This window comes from Schistocerca serialis, chromosome 7, assembly GCF_023864345.2.
Source record: "Schistocerca serialis cubense isolate TAMUIC-IGC-003099 chromosome 7, iqSchSeri2.2, whole genome shotgun sequence".
NCBI lineage: Eukaryota > Metazoa > Arthropoda > Insecta > Orthoptera > Acrididae > Schistocerca > Schistocerca serialis.
In genome coordinates, this window is record NC_064644.1 from 544,345,048 (window position 1) to 544,371,006 (window position 25,959).

The following is a 25,959-nucleotide window of genomic DNA, read 5'->3' on the forward strand; positions in this document are numbered from 1 at the left end:
TACAAAATGAATTGGTCCATTCATTTGCTAGGCCTCTGATTACATAGTATTAGATGCCTACTGTTTGTTAGTTTTCATCAGCTGATTTCCACCCAGAGTGCTCATGGTTCTTTTATGAGTTCATGCATGGCAGATGTGGGGCCATGAGCTATTGAGGCCCATTCTTTTTTTGTGGGCTGAACTTCCTTCCCTGTGCCCCTCCCTCCCTGTCCTCGCTCCTTCCCCTATGCCCCATCCTTCCCCTCTCTCAATGTTCTTACTTGTGTCGAACTGGCTGTCCATCTAGTTTCCTGTATCCCTCCCAATTTTGTTCTCCTTGGCTCTTCTTTTTCATCCTTCCTTTCTGATCCCTCTTTGAGGTTCTAAATTTTCTCCCTGTAATGTGAGCCATTTGCAGAAGAACTCTCTCCGTAGTATTTATGGCCCAGTTACATCTTCCCCTTCCTTCCCCTGTTCCTGTCCCCTGTTTTGCCAAAATTAATTTGCACGATGCTTATTTGCAGCTGCCATTAGATGAGGAATCACTGCAGATCCTAGTCATCAACACCCCATGTCACCTTTTCCAGTACAGCCACCTCACATTTGGCATTGCCAGTTCCCCCACCATTTTCCAGCATTATTTGGAACCTCACGAGTCAGGTGCCTGGTGTGGCACATTATCTGGATGATGTCATTGTCAGTGACTCGTCTGCAGTGGACCTCAAGGACAAGCCGGATAAGCTGTTTCAGATTTTTTCCAAGGCTAACCTGCATTGCCGGAAAGAAAAGTGTGGCTTTCGCACACGAGGTCAGGTATCTTTAGCTCACAATTGATGCTTGCAGTACCCATTCCTCTTAGGAGTATGTTGAGGTGATTCAAAATCTGCCTTCTCCCACCAACGTGAAGCAACTGCAATCAGTACTCGGTCAAATTAACTATTATCAACGTTTTATATCCCACGCTACTGAGATTTCGTCACCCCTGACCAGGTTGTTGTGCCAGGGTTTGCTTTGTGTTTGGTAAGCATCTTATGAGCAGGCTTTCATACGTCTCAATTCAGCTATCTCCCGCTTCCCTGGTCTGGCCGCTTATAACCTTTCCCTGCCCCTCATCGTTGCTGCCGATGCATCGGACTATGCCCTGGGTGCAGTCCTCTCACAAGTAGTGAAAGGCGTTGAGTGACCAGTGGCTTTCACATCCAAAAAACTGACCAATGCTCAAACCAAATATAGTCAAATTGAAATGGAAGCTTTGGCACTGGTTTTCAGCCTGACAAAATTCTACGATTTTGTGTATGGTCATCATTTCTCTCTGCAGACCGACCACAAACCTTTGGTTTCTTTGTTTCACCTGGGTGCCGCAGTGCCCACACGGACATTGCACCGCCTCCAGTATTGGGTGCTCTTCCCGGCGATGTTCAACTGTGATATTGTCTATCGCACCTCTGAACAACACGCAAACACTGATTTCCATTCCTGGCTGCCTGCCGGGGCAGACTGTGAGTTTGACACTTCCCCCTTGGTTTCTTTCCATGTGGAACCAAACATCGATGCAGTGCAGGATGCACTTCCGTTGGATGCCGATGCCGTCCAGCGGGTCACTGCTCAGGATCCGACACTGCATGCTCTCTGCCACCAAATCGCTGCAGGTTGGCTGACCAACCGTTGTAGCGTCCGCGATGTGGAAGTCAAGCATTTTTAGGATCATCGGTATAGTCTATTTTTCCACAATGGCGTCATCCTTTTGCATAATGATTCTAACATTCCCCGGGTGGTCATACTACGTGCACTACGCCAACATGTCCTCGACATCTTCTGTACTAACCTTTGGGGAATCATCCTCACCAAACAGCTGGCCTGCTGACACCTTTACTGGCGCGGATTGTATAAAGACACTGCCTCCCTTGTGTCAGCCTGCACCATGTGCCAAACACATCAGGCAGCATCCCGACGTGTCTTTTTCGTGGCCAGATGCAGCTGCTCCATGGGAACGTCTCCACTTGGATTTCACAGGGCCGTTTCATGGCTCCCAGTGGCTCATCTTGCTCAACTCTGGGTCTGGGTACCCTTACGTACCCTGCATGATGAACACCACTTCTGCTGAGACTATCAAAATTCTCTGGCACCTCTTTGCTGTCAAGGTACCCCCCAAAACAATCGTTACAGGTAATGGTCCACAGTTTACTTCGACCGAGTCAAAGCAATTCTGTGCGACCAATGGAATTTCTCTCATCCACACCACCCTGTTTCACCCTGCGTCAAACAACGAGGCAGAACGTTTTGTGTGGATGTTCAAGACCCAGCTCGATAAGCTGCTGAGCCATCACCTGCTGAAGGAGATCGTGCTTCTTTTTTTGGATACATACCGCGCCGCCCTCCATGCTGGTAAAAGTCCAGTGGAGATACTTCATGGTCGACCATTCCACTCTCCCATATCTGTCCTTGTTCCAGAGACTTCTCACCCTCCTGCCCGCACTCCAGTGCAACCCTTCTGCGTCGGGCAGAAGGTCTGGGTGTGGATCTTATGAGTGCAATGGGCAACTGCCATCATCACCAAGCTCTGCAGCTGGCCGATGGTGTCTCTCCGGTGGGCCGATGGTTCCTCCGCCTGCTGGTATCTCAACCAGCTCTGTCCCCGTCTGGTGGACCACGGCACCCTGGGTGAGCTGCCAGTACCTGTTGCTGGCTCCCCTGTGACAGGACCTCCGCTTTCGCCTCCACTGCTGCCTCCACCACTAGCTGCCCCTGCTGCATCGCCACCTCCAGCCCCTGCGGCCATGAGCCTATATATGTCGACCAGGACGTTTGTAGTGCTGCGCATTCTTTTTCCAGGGGGAGAAATGTCGTAGTGGCCTCTTATCAGTTAGAGTGCCCCCACAACAGACAAGCAAGGTGGGCTGCCAACCTCCCTTCAAGACCTCAGATCAAAACATTGCTATTGGATGTAAACAGCAACAGACTTTCTGCATAAACATGACACTACTTCGTGAAAAGCCATGTGACAGAGATCCACCTATTGGAACTAATGTGACTATGTGTAGCACTCTGCCAAATCAGTGTTATAAGCATGCTAGCAGAGTCAGACCGGCATTTGTTGTGAGTCATCATTGCTGATGTTGGCGGCAAGTGATACTTTCTGCATAAGCAAGGGAGAGACATAATTTTCAGGATGTATGCGTTCTTCATGCAGAAAGGAAGCACATGCGCATAACACAGCTGTCACTTGGAATCATCAACAATGCAATCCTTGTCCGTGCCTTGACATACACAGACTGCCATCGTTCATGGATCTGACAATAGTGAAGGGCAACACTTTAGTGAAGGGCAAGTGCTGTGGTTCATAGAAACATCAAATAATCCGGAATGCAAATGTTATGAACATAAGAAATTTTTAAAACCTTCTGGATAAGATCAATGTTAAATAACAAGTAGCTGCCAGTGACTGTATCTGAACTAGTCAGCAAAACTAACTACTACTCCACACTGCATACACAACAGCTCATATAATGTTCCATTTTGTTTTATAAACTTCATTAATTTGTTGTATATTATTTTTTCCAAAACTATAAAAAACCAGCAGATTATTGTAATGGACAGTAGTTCATCAGTCAACTTTATCATGAGCTTTAAAAATAAGGATTTCTTTGGATGTTATAGCAGGTCAGAAAAATTCCAGATTCTTGTCAACAGTTACAAATGCGAAGGGGCACAGATCCTGTGGGTATGCTATCAATTACTGGTGGTAAGTGGTTTTGGATTCTTTAATGGTTTTGACCGAAAAAAAAAATGTATAAGCTCTCTGTCAGACAGTTTTGGAATATAGATATTGTTAATTACTTTGAATTTTTCGATATTGTTAATTACTTTGAATTTTAGTATGTTGCAGTATAGTCTTTTGCTCAACAGATGTTGGTACTTTCATCATGATAGTGAGAAAATAAAAAGCAGCGTAAATGCATTCTGGAGTATTTTATCAATCTGATAATGCCATTGAAGTGCAGTGTCACTGGAGGTGGGAATTTGAAACAGAAACCCCAACCCACTTCACAATTAATTGTGTTATTGATAAGTAAGATGATGATCCTGATCACTGAATATGGTTTTGTGAATGGTATAAGCAAAAGGTAACGGAAGATGAACAATTTGTGAAGAGGTTAGTGTGGTCTCATGAGGCTCAGTTTAACTTAATGGAACAGGGAATCTGGATCACTGCATCTCCTGGGCACCAGAAAAGGCACACGTTCATGTGGATAAGCAATTTGTGTGTGGTGTGGACTAGCATCTAGGGGCTTAAAGGATCCTTTTCTTTGATGTCACTGGAAAATTGTACCTATAAATGTTATTCGAATAAAGTTTATGAGGTGTATGTGCACTTATGGAGCTGATGATGAGGTCTTCTACTAACATTATAGGACACTAGCACACTACCTCCTAACCATAAGAGCTCTCCTGAATGACAGTCTGCAGGGACATTTGATTGGGTGAAGAGGACCTATTGAAATCCCCCACGGTCTCCTTATCTAACCCCTAACAACTTTTACTTGTGAGAAACTGTGGGAGATAAAGTATACTGACATGAGCTGCACACATTGCAGAATCGTAATCATGAAATTACAGTGGCAAGTACACTGATCCCTATTGAAACAATGACTGATGTAACTGCAGTGACTGATCGGCATTCCACTATGTTTCTGTCCACCAACTGCAGATATTTTAAACGTCTAAACTAACTACATGCTTAACTAAAGATAGTACTACATCTGTGAACAGTATTTAAATGTGAAATAAATATGTAATAAATAGTTTTTAGTCCTTAAACACATTTTTGGTGGACTCTGTATTTCTTCTTTTGCTCTGCATTGAATCTGTATTGTTTTTCCCATGTTACAAGACAGTATTCTCATTGGTTTTTCAACACTGTAAGGAAAAGATAGATTGCCATTTACTCTAAAGGTGACACTAAGTTGCAGATGGGTACAACTAAAAGACACTTACTTACACATTAGCTTTTGGCTACAGTCCCCCATTCAGATCACCGAGTGGGGACTATTCTGGCGGATGTCGTCATCAGGAGAAACAAAATTGACATTCCACATTTCGGAACATGGAATGTCCGATCGCTTAATCACGCAGGTAGATTTGAAAATTTAAAAAGCAAAATGGATAGATTGATGTTAGAAATAGTGGAAATCAGTGAAGTCTGACTGCAGGAGGAACAGGACTTCTGGTCAGATGAATACAAGATTATAAATACAAAATCAAATAGGGGCAATGCAGGAGTAGGTTTAATAACAAATAAGAAAATAGGAGTGTGGGTAAGCTACTATGAACAGCATAGTGAACACATTATTTTAGCCAAGATAGACACAAAGCCAACACCAACAACAGTAGTTCAAGTTAGTATGCCAACTAGCTCCACAAATGATGTAGCGATTGGAGTGTATGGTGAGAGAAAAGAAATTATTCAGATAGTTAAGGAAGACAAAAATGTAATTGTGGCTTGGAACCGGAATTTGACTGTAGGAAAAGGAAGAAAGGGAAAAACTATAGGTGAATATGAACTGGGGAAAAGGAATAAAAGAGCAAGCTGCCTGGTAGAATGTTGAACAAGCATAATTTAATCATAGTTAATACTTGGTTTAGGAATCATGAAAGAAGGTTGTATATGAGGAAGAGACCTGGACACACCAAAAGGCTTTACACTGGTTATATAATGGTAATACAGAGATTTCACAATCGTTTTTAAAATGTAAGGCATTTCCAACAGCAGATGTGGACTCTGACAACAATTGATTGGTTATGAACTATAGATTAAAACTAAAGCAATTTGCAAAAAGGGAAGAAATTAAGGAGATGGAACCTGGATAAGTTGCAAAAACCAGAGGTTATTTACAATTCCAGAGGGAGCATTACACAATGCTTGTCTAGGACAGGGGATAGAAATACAGTCGAAGGCGAATGGGTAGCTTTGAGAGTTAAAATAGAGAAAGTAGCAGAGGATCAAATAGGTAAAGAGACAAGGCCTAATTGAAATCCTTGGATAGTACAAGGGTTACTGAATTTAATTGATGAAAGGAGAAAATGTAAAAATGCAGCAAATGACGAAGTACCAATGTGTGTACTGAAACAATGCATAGGGATTATACAAGGCCCCTTAACAAATACAATAAATGAATCCTTCACATCATGGCATTTCCAGCACTTTAAAACAGGCAAGAGTTGTACCTTTGCTTAAGAAAGGTAATGCAGAAGCCATAGAGAATTACCAGCCCGTTTCCCTGCTGTCAGCATTCTCAAAAATAATAGAAGCAGTTGTGAAAGACAGATTAATGAATTACCTGAATAAATACAATCTTTTAAGCGAATCACAGTTTGGTTTCCGAAGTGGCAAAAATACCGAGTCAGCCATAGTAGAATTCACAAAAGTTGTACTTGATGCTCTTAATAAAGATGAGTGTGTCACAGGCATATTTTTGGATCTTTCTTAGGCATTTGATACAGTCGAGCACAAGCTCCTATTAAATAAATTAGAAGCGTTAGGAATAAGAGGGGTAGCTAATGACTGGTTTCAATCACACCTAGCAGATAGGGTACAAAGAGTAGGGATAACACATATTTCAAATAGATCTAAACAGTTAGTAAAACACTTATCAGCACCAAAATACATTTATATTGGTGTTGTGCAAAGTAGCACATTAGGACCAATACTATTCCTGATTTTCATCAATGACTTTCCCAGTAGTGTTACTCATGGTGAAAAAATTCTCTTCACTGGTGACAGCAATATTATAGTCACTGAGAAAACAAGAGAACTCCATGCAGAGAAAGCAAATGAAACTGTCAAGGAAGTTTACAATAAGCAATAAAGTGACATTGAACACAAAGAAAACTAATGCCATGAATTTCAGTTTTAAGAGGAAAATTGACTGTTAAATTAAATGTAGATGGTACCTCGATAGACTGTGTAACAAATGCAAAATTTATAGGAATGAATATTGATTCTCAATTGAAATGGTGTGAACACACCAAGGTACTTGCAAACAGAATGTCATCAGCATGTTATGCCCTTAGAATCCTATCATCAGTGTGTAACATGTAGTGTCTTTTAGTTACATATTATTCATATGTATACTCAATTGTCAGCTATGGCATTATTTTTGGGGAACAAATGCACAAAATATGAATACAATTTTCAAGCTCAGAGCCATAATAATAATAACCCAAAATACTAGTTGAGCTCATTGTAAAGATCTGTTCAAAACACTGGGGATTTTAACTGCTCCATGTGAATACATTTACCAGTCAGTTATACACATCAAAAATAACATTGGTAACTACTGCACGAACAGCTCTGTCCATGACCGTGCAACAAGAGATAGACTCAACTTACGTTTACCAAGAAAAAATAAACATAAAACTCAAAACAACATTTTCTACCAAGGAATAAAACTGTACAATAAATTACCAAAAGAGATTAAAGAAATTGCAAAAATACACTTATTTAAAAAGGCAGCTAAAAAGTACCTGTAATGCAATACATTTTATACATTAAAGGATTACTTAGATAAAACAGAGTAGGAGTTTGATAAAAAATGTTGCACAAATAAATGATATTAATAATGATTATAAAACATCCAGCATTCCACATAACACCTTCATACTATGTTTTTTCCTTCTTTTTTCCTTTCTAGAAATACTTACCACCAAGCTATGCATAGCATAACATCTCACTCATTATGGAGGGATGCTGACTCAGTTTTTCGGGATAGAAAATGGGAAGTTGTAGTACAGAAAATGACCCAGAGATCACGTGTGTGTGTGTGTGTGTGTGTGTGTGTGTGTGTGTGTGTGTGTAGTGAGTGAAGTGTTATGAAACAATGTGTGTGCAGTGACTGATAGTGGGATATGAATAAACGGTGTGGCATTACATTACTTAATAAGTTATTTGTAAAAAAAAAAAAAAGGGGTATTGTATACCAGGAGTAAATCTAATGATTATGTCTAACTAGGAGTCTGTAAATATATGTGTATATGAATTAGTTTATTTTAAATTGGTGTAAACTTGTAAATGCTTGTCCTGTATCCTTGTAAAAAAAGATCTACGGATGAATAAAGCTACTACTGCTACTATTACTAGGAAGGAGGTACATGGGTCGTGTTTTCTGTAGTTCAACCATGCCTAGACGGTCAATACTGTGGTTGGATTGCACCCGCATTGTTACTTTGTGCCAGGAAGGTCTCTCAACAAGGAAAGTGTCCAGGTGTCTCGGAGTGAACCAAAGCGATGTTTGGGCATAGAGGAGATACAGAGAGATAGGAACTGCCAGAGATATGCCTTGCTCAGGCCACCCAAGGGCTGCTACTGCAGTGGATGACTGCTACCTACGGATTATGGCTCGGAGGATCCCTCATAGCAATGCCACTGTGTTGAATAATGCTTTTCGTGCAGCCACAAGACATCATGTTACGACTCAAACTGTGCGCAATAGGCTGCATGATGCGCAACTTCACTCCTGATGCCCATGGCAAGGTCCATCTTTACAACCACGAAACCATGCAGTGTGATACAGATGGCCCCAACAACATGCCAAAAGGACCGCTCAGGATTGGCATCACGTTCTTTTCACTGATGAGTGTCGCATATGCCTTCAACCAGACAATTGTTGAAGACGTTTTTGGAGGCAACCTGGTCAGGCTGAATCCCTTAGATACACTGTCCAGTGAGTGCAGCAAGGTGGAAGTTTCCTGCCATTTTGGGGTGGCACTATGTGGAGATGACGTACACTGCTGGTAGTCATGGAAGGTGCCGTAATGGCTGTATGATACGTGAATGTCATCCTCCGACCGATAGTATAACCATATTGGCAGCGTATTGGCTAGGCATTTGCCTTCATGGATGACAATTCGGACTCCCATCATGCACATCTTGTGAATGATTTCCTTCAGGATAATGACATCGCTCAACTAGAGTGGTCAGCATGTTCTTCAGACATGAACCCTATCGAACATGCCTAGGACAGATTGAAAAGGGCTGTTTATGGACGACGTGACGCAGCAACCACTCTGAGGGATCTATGCCAAATCGCTGTTGAGGAGTAGGACAGTCTGGACCAACAGTACTTTGATGAACTTGTGGATATGAATATAAGCATGCATCAATGCAAGAGGATGTGCTACTGGGTATTAGAGGTACCAGTGTGTACAGAAAACTGGACCACCACCTCTGAAGGTCTTGCTGTGGTCTTGTATGGTGGTACAACATGCAGTATGTGATTTTCATGATCGATAAAAAGGGCAGAAATGATGTTTATGTTCATCTCCACTCCAATTTTCTGTACAGGTTCCAGAACTCTTGGAACTGAGGTGATGCAAAAGTCTTTTTGATGTGTGTATATTCTCCTTCTTTCATCATTTAAATTAAAAATCTCTTATGTTACCCACTTATTTCTACTGTTCCTTGTCCTTTTGATTATTTGACCCCTGCTGCCTTCACTATTTCATGTGTCTAAGATACCCATTGCTATTTCTTTCTCCTGTCCCTGTCAATCATTGCCTAATGTTCTCTGTGAAACTCTCATCGACCTCTGGTACTTTCAGTTTACCCAGGTCCAATTTCCTTAATTTCATACCTTTATACAAATTCTTTGGTTTTCATCTGCATATCATAACTAGTAAATTATGGTGAAAATTTTATGCTTACCCTTGAAAATGTTTTGTAGTTTAAAATCTGGATTTGTAATCTCTGTCTTACCATTATATAATCTACCTGAAACATTACAGTGTCTCCATATCTCTTCCACATACATAACTTTCTTTCATCGGTCTCAAACCATGTATCTGCTATGATTAACTTGTGCTCTTTGCAGAATTCTTCTAGATGATTTCCCTTTGATTTGCATAATAGATTTTTCTGTAAGTTCATTGTGTGTGCAGCTAGTTGGTACATAAACATGTACTACAATGGTGTGTGCTGATTTTGTTTCTGCTTTGGTTACTGTAATGTTTTCACCATGCATTCATATCTCATTATTCATTACTACTTAGTTCTGCAGTATTCCTATGTGATTTATTTATTTATAAATCTGTACTCATCTGACCAGAATTCCTGTTCCTCCTGTTATCACACTTCTGTAACTTCCACTACGTATGACTTCAACCTATCTATTTTGAATTCTTTAACGTACCTACCAGGTTAAGGGCTCTAACTTTGCAAGCTTCACCCAGTGGAATGCTGATTTTGTATTTCCTTATAACGTCTGCCTCAGTAGTCCTCACCCACAGATCCAAATGGCAAACTATTTTAGCCCCATATTAATTTGCCAAGTAGGATGCCTTCATCATTATTTATTAAGATTTTGTCAAACACCATGTATACAAGGCATTAATTACTTAACTAAAGTTATCATCATTTGTATAAGGAGATGGTGACAATGTCCTTTCTTTGCAAGAAAGGTCCTGTGACTCACAACATTCAGCATTTCAGTGACGTAGTCCATCGGCTATCCCACGGTGACTGGTATGATGTGTGTGTGTGTGTGTGTGTGTAAGTGTATGGAGGGGGGGGGGGGGGGGGGGAAGAAAAAATAATAGCTTAAAATTTTTATTACCTACCCCATTCCCTTAAATGGCACAAAATGCATATATCATACATATAGATTTATTTATTCCTGTTCAAGAATTCATCTGTGGTATAGAAGAAGTTGTCAAGAAAATATGATTTAAATTTATTTTTAAAACTGTTACTGCTGTCATCATCATCATCATCATATTGGACAGTTTCCAGCCACTGGCTGGGTCTGTCGGGAACACAAGCCTCTCCATCGTGTTCTGTCTTTCCACCATTCCCCCTCTTCCACCTTCGTCCAGTCCTCTCCTCTTCTTGTCACGCATTCCTTCACTCCCTTCACCCATCTATCTCTTGGTCTTCCCCTGGGCCTCTTCCCCTCCAGTTGCAGATCAAACATCCTCTTTGGAATTCTTCCCTCATCCATTCTCTTCATGTGTCCATACCACTGCAGTCTTGATTTTTCTATCCTGTCCTGTACTGGTTCCTCCTTTAGTCTTTCCCTCACATACACATTTCGCAATCTGTCTCGTCTTGTTACACTCAACCTGCTCCTCTGGAACTTCATTTCACTAGCTTGTATTCTACTTTTGTCGCTTTTGTGCATTACCCATGTCCCACTTCCGTATGCCAATATGGGGACAAAGTATGTTCGGTATATAATTCCCTTGGATTTCTGTGGCACCTCCTTGCTCCAAATAAGCCCCCTAATGCATTTGAAGAACTGCCCTGCTTTTCTGCACCTTTCATTTATTTCCATTGCATTTCCCCCCTTACTTTCAATCATGCTTCCCAGGTACTTGAAGTTCTCTACCACTTGTAGTTTTTCCCCTCCACAAGTTATATCCACATTTGGCCTATTCTTCTTCCTTGTTGTGACAATTATTTAACTTTTCTTTGCAGAGAAATGCATTCCATATTGTGCTGCCATTGCCTCCCATACATCTAACTGCTCTTGCACCTCCTTCTCGCAATTTCCCCATAACATCAGGTCATCGGCAAAAAGCACTGCTTTCATTTTATGATCTCCAATTGCATCTGATACTTGCTGTAGCATTTCATCCATAACAATAATAAACAATAAAGGCGAAAGTGCACTTCCCTGTCGCAGCCCATTTTCCAGCTTGAACCATGCAGTACGTTCCCTCCCCACTTTCACACAACTCTCACTTCCCTCATACATTTTTCTGACTTTTCGTGTTATCTCTTCATCTATCCCTTTTGCGTTCAGCACATCCCAGAGCTTGTCCCTATAGATACTGTCATACGCCTTCTCAATATCTAAAAAGGCCATGATTAAGTCCTTCCCGTACTCATAGTGCCTTTCCTGCAATTGCCTTACCGCAAATATGAGGTCCGTTGTTGATCTTCCCAGTCTGAAACCATACTGCTCCTCTTGCAGTCTACTTTCAATACTGCTTCTTATTCTCTTCTCCAGGATCTTTTCATAGATTTTTCCACAGTGGCATAGCAGGGTGATTCCTCTGTAGTTCTCACATCTCCTTTTATCCCCTTTCTTGAAGATCGGGACTATAATTCCTTTCTTCCAATCCTCAGGAATTCTGTTCTCCTTCCACACCACCCTCAGCACTCTGTATAGCCACTGGGTTCCTACTTCTCCTGCTGCTCGTATCATACCCACTGTTACTTCGTCCCAACCTGGTGCCTTGCCCCCTTTCATCCTCTTTATGGCTTCTTCCACTTCATTCCAAGTTAGATCATCAATTTCCCCACTATTATAATCGTCTGCTGCCTTAGGCTCTCCATCGCTGTTAGTTACCCACTTGGCGGCATTCAACAGATCTTCAAAGTACTCCTTCCAAATCTTTTTGAGCTCATGCATTTCCTCCACAGCTCTTCCATTATTATCCATGATCCTCAGGCACTCGCTTCTGTCATTCCTCTTATTTCTTATCATGGTGTAAAGTACTTTTTTGTTCCCTTCACTGTCCTCTTGTAACATTCTTGTCCATTTTTCCATCCACTTCTTCTTCTCCGCCCTTACTATGGTCTGTGCCGCTTTCTTGCTTTCCTTATATTTTACCCTAGCTTCCTCTGTTCGGGTCTGGAACCATTCTCTGAAGGCTTTGTTCTTTCGAAGTACTGCCTCTTTACATATGTTGTTCCACCATGGGGTTTCCTTACTTCTCCTGTTACTGCTGTCTGTCAGACATTTTATTTCATTTGATAATTTATCGGAAAGTTTTACAGCAGCATATTTTACCCCTTTCTGTTTCCCAAGGTAGGTTAAGTAGAGGATAGTGTTGTTTTTAAACTGGTCCATGTTGTTGAACACAGATTTCATTACTGAGTAAATGAACTGTGAGGCTGTTGCAAGAATTTGTAACCCTTTAAAGAGATGCCTACAAGATGTGTGACTTTCTTTTTAGCAGTAAATACTTTTTGGGTGAGTGTTGTGTTACATCAAAATATTATTCCATATGACATCAGAGAGTGAAATATGCAAAGTATGTTAGCTTGCTAATTTCTATATCCTCAGAATTAGCAATTATTTGGATTGCAAAAGTTGCTGAACCTAGCCACTTTAGGAGATCCAAACTATGAATTTCCCAATTAAGATTCTCATTTATATGTACACCCAAAAACCTATTATGCTTTACCTTGGCTACTGACTTCTGTTGATGTGTTATATTTATTGAAGGAGCTGTACTCCTTGCAGTAGAAAATTGGATGTACAGTATTTTTTCAAAGTTCAGAGCAAGCCCATTCGTAGAAAACCAATCAATAACTTTTCCAAAGATATAATTTGTATCATTTTCTATGGGAGTTTCTTTTACTGGATTAATTATGATGCTTGTATTATCAGGAAACAGTGTCAGTTTAGCTTCTTGTTTTGGATATGAAAGGAGGTCATTCTCATATATCGAGAACAGAAGGGGACCCATGATCAAACCGTGTGGAAACACTAATGTAATTTCACCCCAGTTAGATTAAGTGGGAAACTTCCTTAAATCAGTTATACCATATAAAGGAACTTTTTGCTTCCTGTTCTGTAGTTATGACTTAAACCACTCATATGCTGTTCCATTTATACCATATAATTGTAATTTCTGTAACATAATGTCATGGTTCACACAATCAAATGCTGTGGATAAGTCACAGAAAATTCTTATTGGTGACATTTTATTATTTAAAGACTGTATTATGTGGGCAGTGAAATTATATTTTGCTGTCTCAGTGGAACAGCATTTTTGAAATCTGAACTGTGTTTTACTGAGTATCCCATTACTGCTGAGACTGCTAACTACTCTTGAGTACATTACTTTCTCGACAATTTTTGAAAATGCTGTGAGCAAGGATACTGGCCAGAAATTATTGTCATCTGTGGTTTGCCCTTTTTTGTAGAGAGGCTTGACAAGGGCATATTTTAACCTGTGGTGCAACTGGAAGCTGGCTTCCTTCCATTCATTATATGTTATTGTTGGGCTGTTGATGTGTTTGTGATGCATGTCTCTTGCTTTTTTATGACTCTTCCAGAAGCCTGGTGCTTTCTGAGGTTATATCAGGCTATGAGTGTTACCCGGTCTTCAATGATGAAGGTTGTGTCAGCCAAGATGTAGGTTATTCTGTTTTGCATGTATTTTGAGATACATATAATTATTTTCAGATAGGCTGGCTTCACTCATTCTAGTTGTTTGAGTATATGTGACATTTCCATATAAGTTGTGTGCTGGATGATGCAGTAAGCACAGCCTTTATGTTGACTAGTCTCAGGGCTATTCTTACAGATAATAGATTCAATTTCTTTATCTCAAATGTTACCTTGATTGCTCTTACTACTCTGTTCAATATGCTTGTGAAACGTGTGGTCTGTCACCTGCATTGCAATTCCAGGGCATTTATAGTTTTTAACTATTTGCAGTTCTTTTGTCATGCAGGTGAATTTATCATTGTTTGTGGGAGTTTCTTCTTTCCATAATTTCACTGCTTTTCCCTTATCCCTGTTTATGACAACTGTGTTTTCCTGGGACCATTCTTGCAGTTTGTTAATGGCTTCTTGCAGGGGTCCCCTGTTTCTGATAGTAGGATCATGTCACCAGCATACAGCCATATCCTCACTTCTTCTGATTGGATCATGTCATGGGTAATGATATTGAATGTAGGGGGACTTATAAAGTTTCCCTGCACTACTCGAGCCATTTGCTGGATTCTTTGGGACTGTATTATGCCATCAAGGATTCTGATTATGTTTTCTGGGAGGGCACCATCATCGTTATGCCATACAGCAAACTACATCTACATCTACATCTACATCCATACTCCGCAAGCCACCTGACAGTGTGTGGCGGAGGGTACCTTGAGTACCTCTATCGGTTCTCCCTTCTATTCCAGTCTCGTATTGTTCGTGGAAAGAAGGATTGTTGGTATGCTTCTGTGTGGGCTCTAATCTCTCTGATTTTATCCTCATGGTCTCTTCGCGAGATATACGTAGGAGGGAGCAATATACTGCTTGACTCCTCGGTGAAGGCATGTTCTCGAAACTTCAACAAAAGCCCGTACCGAGCTACTGAGCGTCTCTCCTGCAGAGTCTTCCACTGGAGTTTATCTATCATCTCCATAACGCTTTCGCGATTACTAAATGATCCTGTAATGAAGCGCGCTGCTCTCCGTTGGATCTTCTCTATCTCTTCTATCAACCCTATCTGGTACGGATCCCACACTGCTGAGCAGTATTCAAGCAGTGGGCAAACAAGTGTACTGTAACCTACTTCCTTTGTTTTTGAATTGCATTTCCTTAGGATTCTTTCAATGAATCTCAGTCTGGCATCTGCTTTACCAACGATCAACTTTATTTGATCATTCCATTTTAAATCACTCCTAATGCTTACTCCCAAATAATTTATGGAATTAACTGCTTCCAGTTGCTGACCTGCTATTTTGTAGCTAAATGATAAGGGATCTATCTTTCTATGTATTCACAGCACATTACACTTGTCTACATTGAGATTCAATTGCCATTCCCTGCACCATGCGTCAATTCGCTGCAGATCCTCCTGCATTTCAGTACAATTTTCCATTGTTACAACCTCTCGATACACCACAGCATCATCCGCAAAAAGCCTCAGTGAACTTCCGATGTCATACACAAGGTCATTTATGTATATTGTGAATAGCAACGGTCCTACGACACTTTCCCCTGCGGCACACCTGAAATCACTCTTACTTCGGAAAACTTCTCTCCATTGGGAATGACATGCTGTGTTCTGTTATCTAGGAACTCTTCAATCCAATCACACAATTGGTCTGATAGTCCATATGCTCTTATTTTGTTCAATAAACGACTGTGGGGAACTGTATCGAACACCTTGCGGAAGTCAAGAAACACGACATCTACCTGTGAACCCGTGTCTATGGACCTCTTGAGTCTCATGGACGAACAGCGTGAGCTGGGTTTCACATGACTGTCTTTTTTGAAACCCATGCTGATTCCTGCAGAGTAGATTTCTAGTCTCCAGAAAAGTCATTATACTCGAACATAATACGTGTTCCAAAATTCTACAACTGATCGACGTTAGAGATATAGGTCTATAGTTCTGCACATCTGTTCGACGTCCCTTCTTGAAAACAGGGATGACCTGTGCCCTTTTCCAATCCTTTGGAACGCTATGCTCTTCTAGAGACCTATGGTACAGCGCTGCAAGAAGGGGGGCAAGTTCCTTCGTGTACTCTGTGTAAAATCAAACTGGTATCCCATCAGGTCCAGCGGCCTTTCCTCTTTTGAGCGATTTTAATTGTTTTTCTATCCCTCTGTCGTCTATTTCGATATCTACCATTTTGTCATCTGTGCAACAATCTAGAGAAGGAACTACAGTGAAACAGCTTTGGAAAAAGACATTTAGTATTTCGGCCTTTAGTCTGTCATCCTCTTTTTCAGTACCATTTTGGTCACAGAGTGTCTGGACATTTTGTTTTGATCCACCTACCGCTTTGACATAAGACCAAAATCTCTTAGGATTTTCTGCCAAGTCATTACATAGAACTTTACTTTAGAATTCATTGAACGCCTCTCGCATAGCCCTCCTCACACTACATTTCGCTTCGCGTAATTTTTGTTTGTCTGCAAGGCTTTGGCTATGTTTATGTTTGCTGTGAAGTTCCCTTTGCTTCCGCAGCAGTTTTCTAACTCGGTTGTTGTACCACGGTGGCTCTTTTCCATCTCTTATGATCTTGCTTGGCACATACTCATCTAATGCATATTGTACGATGGTTTTGAACTTTGTCCACTGATCCTCAACACTGTCTGTACTTGAGACAAAACCTTTGTGTTGAGCTGTCAGGTACTCTGAAATCTGCTTTTTGTCACTTTTGCTAAATAGAAAAATCTTCCTACCTTTTTTAATATTTCTATTTACGGCTGAAATCATCGATGCAGTAACCACTTTATGATCGCTGATTCCCTGTTCAACGTTAACTGTTTCAAATAGTTCGGGTCTGTTTGTCACCAGAAGGTCTAATATGTTATTGCCACGAGTCGGTTCTCTGTTTAACTGCTCAAGGTAGTTTTCAGATAACGCACTTAAAAAAATTTCACTGGATTCTTTGTCCCTGCCACCTGTTATGAACGTTTGAGTCTCCCAGTCTATATCCAGCAAATTAAAATCTCCACCCAGAACTATAACATGGTGGGGAAATCTACTCAAAATATTTTCCAAATTATCCTTCAGGTGCTCCGCCACAGCAGCTGCTGAGCCAGGGGGCCTGTAGAGACATCCAATTACCATGTCTGACCCTGCTTTAACCATGACCTTCACCCAAATTATTTCACATTTCAGATCTCCGTCAATTTCCTTCGATAGTATTGCGCTTCTTATTGCTATAAACACGCCTCCCCCTTCACTGTCCAGCCTGTCTCTGTGGTATAAATTCCAATCTGAGTTAAGGATTTCATTACTGTTTACGTCTGGATTCAGCCAACTTTCTGTCCCTAATACTATATGGGCATTGTGACCGTTTATTAATGAGAACAGTTCTGGGACCTTTCTGTAGACGCTCCAGCAGTTTACTATTAGAAGATTAATATTGTTATTCCCTGTTGCATTTTGCCTACTCCTACCTTGCCGCGTCTCAGGAGGCGTCTTGTCGGGCCTAGGGAGGGAATTCTCTAACCTAAAAAACCCACATGTGCACTCCACACGTACTCCGCCACCCTTGTAGCCACTTCCGGGGTGTAGTGCACACCTGACCTATTCAGGGGGACCCTACATTTCTCCACCCGATAGTGGAGGTTGAGAAATTTGCACCCCAGATCTCCGCAGAATCATCTGAGCCTCTGGTTTAAGCCTTCTACTCGTCTCCAAACCAGAGGACCGCGATCGGTTCTGCCCTTAGCAGAAATAGTAGCTGTGATTTGCTAGGTACTACTCTGTTTAAAAATATATATCTTGTAGAGGAACATAAATGAGTGATCAGATTTACTTGAAATGACTTTCGCCAAACAGTTGCCTAGAGTCTGACCACACACCATTGTAAAACTTTCCTTTTTTTTATTTAAAAAAAAAACTATTTCATAAATTCTTTAAAGACTTGATAACTGCAGTATAAAAGAATGGCACAAAGAATTACTTTTAAAATCAACAGTGTATTCACTGGAACACAACTCTGTTATACCAGCACTAATTCTCTCAGTAATGCTATCTGGCAGCCAAATTCACAAGACATAACTAGATGTGCCCCTTGCAATTTGTGAATAAATAATCCAACTGTTAACTCTACAGGTTTCAAGACACTTTCTATAAGAGCTTTAAAGTTGTGAAATGGGCTCATGAAATACTCTTAAGTCCCAAGACTTGCATTACACAGCAACTTGCTGCCCAGAAATAAAAGTAAACTCAAAATATGTAGTCTCACACCCTGATGTCAGGTAACATGCATTATATTACACTTTAATAACACAGCTTTTGAACCAATTGGCCAAAATCAAGAAAAAGAGTTTCATAAAAAATTACACTCAAACACATGTCACTAAGAGATCAAATGAATTGCTTCTCATAAAACATTATGTCTACATGAATTTTCTATGCTAACCCAAGAGATAATTATCCGTACATTTTCAATATCAAGTAAGGATGTGGGAATTCAGAAATAAGGAAACCTAGTTTTGTATCCTGTGGTGTGTGCAGTAAATGTTGTAGATATGCTTTTGAGGAAGTTCCACCTCAGTCTCTTGTCACAAAAGACCCCCTCTATTTCTGAGGAGACAGGCAAAAGGTTATCTTGACTTCCCTATGGCTGGCTAAGCTTTGCTGCAGCACCACTTGCCCTCTTTGCAAAGTGGCTTTGTACCCCTTTTCGGTACATACCAGAGCATGTTCACTATAATACCACCACTACTGTAAATACTTCAGTCCTGTTTACATGCCAGAATGTCTCGTGCTGTAGTATCTCTGAAGAAAACTCTTACAAAAGTTCTCTAACTGAAACTGCAAGCTCACTGCGTAAGTTTATGCTCTCAAGTGCACTATAGCTAGCATTCCTGTCAGAAGTCTTTAACATGCTGAAATGTTCACTTTGAAATTTCCTGGTAACTATTTGTGGGGCTTGGAATGTCTGCCCAAGCTACTCATAATATAATTATCCACACTGAAATCACTCTTGGAAATTTTCAAACCAGACAGTGATGTTTGTACTGTAAAGTCTCAAGTTTCCACTTGCTTTCAGCCATTTACAGTACCAATGTACCAAGGTCATGTTTTCTAGTGTTATAAACCAGATCACTCAATCATCCAGAACGTTGCCTCTCTAACTACTGCAAGGGCTGATGTCCATTTTCAGGAACCAGTGGTCAGGCTGACCTCTCTACGAAGACCCCCTCCATTGTGGTTGCACCTGTAGTATGGCTGTTTATATTGTTGAGGTATAAGGTATAGTCAGGTATAAGGTTCTGATATAAAGATAGAAATTGAGAATCACTACTGTTTCAGAAGAAAATTAAAAACATATGTTATCAGGCACTCTTTCTGCAAAATCATCTAAATATCTAGATTGAGGATTGGAACATTATGTTAGCTACATAGAAAGTAGCAATGCTTGTTGTTAAAGCTACATGTGAAGTAGTAGGAATGTACTAAAAATAGGACTCAGTATTTACAGATTTAGGTAAATATTTGCTTTGAAGGATCCCATTAAAATCAAATAAATTTTAAGTTAAGAATGGAGATCAACAGCAGCTATCTAGTATAACTAAGGAGACAGCAACTTTCTTCATAATTTCATTTGTTAAATTTAACTATCATAGGTTTCAATAGCACTGAGTGGTGTAATGATTATGTGTTGTTAATACAGTTTACAGAATAAGTTTATATGATATCCTTGTGTTACCGTTATTGTATATCTTGACTCATTTCACATCCCTGGAGGGTCTTCTTCATGATGGGATATGCAGAACATGATGAATGAATGAACATACTCACAAACTAATGTGTTGATTTGTAGCTTAAATATTTCCAGAAGACTGTACAGTTTTTTTTCTTTTTCATGATAGGTAAATCATTCTCCAAGTTTTCATACTGATGCCCAGATTGATCGAGACATAAAGGAAAATCTTCTAATGGACACATTTAATATTTTGAACCTATGTCAAATGGACAAAAGGAAAGTTATGGAGGAAGACCGAAAACGTGTTCGAGAAAGGCTCCTTCAAGGAATACTTCATAAGGATCAGAGGTACCTTTTAGCGCTGATAACAAACTTAAATATTAATAGTAATCTCAACCGGAATGCCAGATAACTTCTTTTATTCATTTTGTGGTGTGTAAACAGCTACTGTTGTATACATATGAGGCAGCCAGGGATGGCTTTAATTATAATGGATTTCTGAACACCGCAATTAATCTTCTGATAAAATCTTCTGGTTACTATTACTCAGACATCAGACACTCAAAATCCTCAAATACACTTAAAAATAGGTCTGTTTTAAATATATTTACATTCATCTACAGAGAGTATAGATAGTGTTAAACCAAATCTATGAACCTTCCATTTAAGAATTTGAAAATAGCAAAACTTTCAAGCATAATAAAGTGCATGTAAAACCTAGATAATTATTGGTTGCTGTTACTTCTCTAATCAGTAATATATCATACCGGTCACCCAAATCCATGTACTTTAATGCATGAATCACAATTTTGCAGAACCTTTGAGTTCTTCTTGAAATTTTACAATTTATTTCACATGTGCTTTGCCATTTGAGCATGACTATACAGCAAATTTTGTTAGTGGTTCAGATACATGTAAAGCTAGACTTGGCAAGGAAAGTAAGACTCAATTTTTCTTTCAGTCATATACAGGATTCCCACCGATGTACATTCCTACAGTTCCTCTCATACTGAATTTTAGAATATTGGGCCATGTACTTAACGTATGCTGTAATGTGATTAGTGAGTTCTGCTATGCTATGCAAAAACAGCACTGGCTACGCATGAGAGAATTTTTTTTTTTTTTTTTTTTTTTTAAGCAGCTTCCTTCATTACGTATGTCTGTTCTTAATTTTTAAAATGCAGATTTGAATTAGTTATTGCTACCTACCATCTTCCTTTAAACTTTACAGAAATAGAAATTCTTCTATGGAAGAGAAGGAACTCAAGGAGAAAATTTTTCAGTTTGTTTTCAAATTTAACTTAGGTGTCTGTCAAGCATTCCATATCCAGTGCATTGTGCATTGTGCACTGCTTTTGTACTACAGACAAGGTTATTTTGGGATAATGAAAGTCAGTTTTTCTTCTGATATTGTAATTATTTACATAATTGTAGCTTTTGAACTATAGTAGATTACCTATGACGAACTTAACAAGGAAATAAGTATGTTGTGAAGCAGTAGTCAGAATGCTTAACTTCTTGAACAGGTAAGTACAAGAAATGTATGGAAAGTGTTGCACAAATGGATGCAGTGTAGAGAGTTTCTCTGTTCCTTTCAGCTTAGCCATTTCATAAACCAGATTAAATACTTTAGGTATATACTTTAGGTCTAGCATAATTCAGGAACAAATTCACTGTATGTCTGTTTAGAAAACAAAATGAAGAAATAAGAGGAAGAATCTAAGCCTTGGTACTCATGTATACCTGCATCACCATACATACTCTGCAAACCAGTGTTAAGTGCTTGGCAGAGAATACTTCACATTGTACCACTTGTTAGGGTTTTTCTCTGTTACAGCTGTGTATGTAGTGTGGAAAAAGACTGCTTAAATGCCACTGTGCTTGCTGTAATTAGTCTAATCCTATCTTCACAGTGTCTGCAAGGGTAATACCGAGGAGTCTGAAGCATATTCCTAAATTGTTCACTTGGCACTGGTTCTTGGCACATTGTAAGCAGGCTTTTGTGTGATAATTGGTGTCTACCCACAAATGTTTGTCAATTCAGGGTTTTCAGCACTTCCATGATACTTCCCCATGGGTCAAGGAAACATGTGACCATTTATACTCCTCTTTGGTAATCCGAGCTAGTCCTGTTTGGCATGGGTTGCAGATACAGTATTTTAAGGTGGCGCATACAAGTGTTTTCTAAGCAGTCTCCTATGTAGACTAACTGCTCTTTCCCAGTATACTGCCAGTGAACCCAAATCTGTCATCCGCTATGTGTATAATTTTGACTGTGTGATCATTCCATTTCATTATTTGTTATTGTTGTTGTTGTGGTTCGAGGACTGGTTTGATGGAGCTATACACACTAGTCTGTTTCACGCAAGCCTCATCATCTTTGTGTAACTTTTTATTACCAAACTGACAGCTCCCTGATGCCTCAGAATGTGCCCTGTTGTCTGAGCCCATCTTTTAGTCAAGCTGTGCCACACAGTTGTTATTTCCCCAATTTGATTTAGTACCTCCTCATTAATTATTCTGTGTTCACATCTTCTCTTTGTGATGTTACAAGTATTTGCTAAAATTGAAATACTGAAAAAGTTTCTTGAAATTATATAAATTATTATATAAATTTTATAGTATTGTAAAATAAATCGATGGACACATAAATGAAAATTGTATTATAAAGCTTGGATGGTAGGCAGAAACAAAGCAGCTACATTGACTCCAGTGGTGGTCATGTGACCGAATTTATAAATAAGCCTGCTCAGCAGAGCACATGGGCTTTGTTGAATATTTCTACTAAAAAATCAGGAGTACTGCTAAAACTATCTGTTAATATGCATGAGGACACCATTCAGAAATTTGTGCTGGTAGAAATGTATGTAAAGCTATTCTAACTCAGTGGACAGTTTATCATTCGCTAACTTGTCTTTCTACCTACACAAGATAACATGAATTCTGCACAATGTGGAATAACAAGGGATTTAGAGCATTGGTGTGTAGCCAGCCTCTTTTGATTGAGCCATGTGATCAGTTAACAGCTGCACACTGCCCTTACTCACTGGCATGGGCTACACGGAAACTTGACTGTAGCGATTAGCAAGCACCTGTGGGTAACATCATATCTTCAGCATTCTTCTGTAGCATGACATTTGAAAAACTTCTATTTCTTTGTGTCTAAACTGTTAATTGTCCATGTTTCACTTCTATACAATATACACTCCAAACAAATACCTTCAGAAAAGACTTCCTAAGACTTAAATTTATTATATGTGGTATTCCAGATATGTATAATTAAGGTGAGGATGCCCAATGAACTCTTCAGTGTGGATACACACGATGCTCAAACTCTTATGGGAATTGGTGAAGAGAATTTGGGTCTGTTGGGAGGTGTCCATGCATTTACAATGACTACTGTATCTGGATGGTTTAGTGGTCAGAGCATCTGCCTAGTAAGCAGGAGACCTGGGTTCAAATCCTGCTTCTACTTTCCAATTCATGTAAATCAATGCCCACTTACAGTCAATGTCTGTAATACCTTTGTGACTTATATTTGTGTTTTATGTTAACAAGTTTTTAATAAATGCTTGTCTTGCTATCACCAGACTCCATTTTATATACCCTCTACTGTGACCATCATCCGACTACCAAAAGTTGTTGACTACTTTGTGTATCTCATTTCCTAATATAATTCTATCAGCATCATCTGATGTAATTTGACTACATTCCATTACCCTTGGTTTACTTTTGTTGATGTTCATGTTATAACCTCATCTCAAGACACTATCCATCCATTCATCTTCTCTTCCAAATCCTCTACTGTTTTTGACATAACTATAATGTCATTGACAAAGATTGAAACTTATATTTCTTCTCCTTGAACTTTAATGTCCTTTTCAATGAATAACGTTAGTGAGAGGATACAACCTGGCCCCTATCCCACTACATCAAGTGGGAAATTGAAAATTCCCAAATTTTTAAACACAGAGTAAAAGAATATTTCACTAGCCACTACTTCTAAAATATGTATGACTACTTGGACTTAGGAATGTAAATTCTGCCTAACTGTAATATTTGTGGAAATACATTATTCCACCAGACTGTATTCTGTAATAGTTTATTCAGCACTACTAGGTACAGACGTAATCTATTTTGAAGAGTACAATATCTATAGCAGATGTGCTACACATGCACTTGAAAATGGACCATGCTCAAAACCAGTCATGCTGAATGTGCCCATCCAGAAGAAATGATCTGATGTTTGTGTCAGATAGATCCTGATTTTGCTTGTATATGGACAGCTAATAGTCTGTGTAAAGTTAAAATGCTTTGGATGAAGTATTAAATAATAACAACAGCTGAGTAATATAGAAAGAAGAGCAGTGGCGTCTTCCTTTTTCAATGTAGATGCTTTTCTCCATACATACATATATAATCTAGAAGTATTTTAGCATATTTAGCAGTTTGAGTAGATTGCTGCGAGTTATATTGTTAGAATATTTTGCAAAAGGAGCCAGTTGTGGTTGTTTCTGCCTGTTAGTGTATTACTTGACTCATTTCAAATACCTGAGGCCTCCCCTTCATCACAGGACTGATGGAACATGATGTGAATGAATGAACGTAGAGGTCATAGATAAATTTTCACTTCCTCTATTTTATCCCTGCTACCTTCAGAATTTCAAAGAGTGTACGCCAGTCATGTCAAAATCTTTCTCTGAATCTACAAATTCTATAAAAATTGATTTGGTTTTCTTCGGTCTATCTTCTAAGATAAACCAGTATTGACTAGCATGTTTTAACATTTCTCTGGAACCCAAACTGATCTTCCCCATGGTCAGCTGCTATTTGTTTTTCCGTTGTTCTGTAAATAGCCCATGCAGTATTTTGTAACTATGACTTCTTAAAACTATTTATATTTATTTATTATTTATTTATTTATTGTATTTTTTTGCATGGAGACACCAACTGGTGTCTTTTGCAAACGTTATAGCATTTTTTTACAAGTTTAGTACAGTCATATATACATATGTGATTATATATACATGATACAAATGTACCATTGTACCTAATAAGTCACAATATTGGGTGTTACATCGTACCTATTACAAATATTCAGATTTTACACAACTATATATATATATATATATATATATATATATATATATATATATATATATATATATATATATATATATATATATATATATATACAATAATTTATTTTAGTTTAATATTAATATTCACTTAAAGAATATAAACACTTGTCAATCAAGAAATATTTCAGTTTCACTTTGAATAAGTTCCCTTTGTGGCACCTTATAAAGCTCGGTAATCTGTTGTACCATATTTGACCACTAATGCATGGACTATGGTCTGTTGTTTTTAATTTTGTTCTTTGTCTGTAGTAGCAGTCTTTATTTCTTGTATTATAGGCATGCATATCAGAGCACTTTGTTGCTTTGTTTTGATGTGTCACAAAAAATATAATTAATTTGTAAAGATACAGTCCACACTTGTCAGGAACTTTTTTGCATGCCAGGTGGAATAATTTTGTTATATGTGGCTCTCCCATGGATTTCAGTAATTCTGAATGTTGTCCAGTTCAGGGCCTTCTTTTGACTTTGGTCTTTCAGAGCTTTGTCATTTTGCGGTATCATATCTCCCATCTCATCTTCATTTATTTTCTCTTCTATGTAAGATTGTGTACAAGATTGTTTTCCTTATATAGACCATCTGTGTATTCCTTCCATCTTTGGCCTTCTCTTCTTTGGTTAGTATGGGCTTGCCATGTGAACTCTTAATAGTCATTCAGGTGCTTCTCTTTGCTCCAATGGTCTCACTTAAATTTTCCTGTACTCTGCATATATCTTTCTGAAAGTCATCATGCTTCTACATTCTTGCATTGTTCATCTAACCACTCATGTGTTGTAACTTTCTGTCAGTCTCATTTTTAGACACCTGTATTCTCTTTTACATGCTTCATTTAACTGCTTTCTTATATTTTCTGCTGTTTTTTTCAAATTCAAATTCTCCTTTGTTATCCATTTATTTCTACCTTGCCTTGTCTGTTTGACTATTTGATATTCTGCAGCCTT

General features: G+C 39.2%; 1 protein-coding gene across 1 annotated transcript in view; it reads left to right on the forward strand.

Moving 5' to 3' along the window:
- The window catches only part of LOC126413236 (tubulin polyglutamylase ttll6-like), a 323,601-nt gene that overhangs the window by 234,550 nt on the left and 63,092 nt on the right, over window positions 1–25,959 (forward strand). Inside the window, exon 10 of the mRNA XM_050083135.1 lies at window positions 20,046–20,227. Coding sequence (XP_049939092.1) covers window positions 20,046–20,227 — 182 coding nt within the window. The remainder of the gene's footprint in view (window positions 1–20,045; window positions 20,228–25,959) is intronic.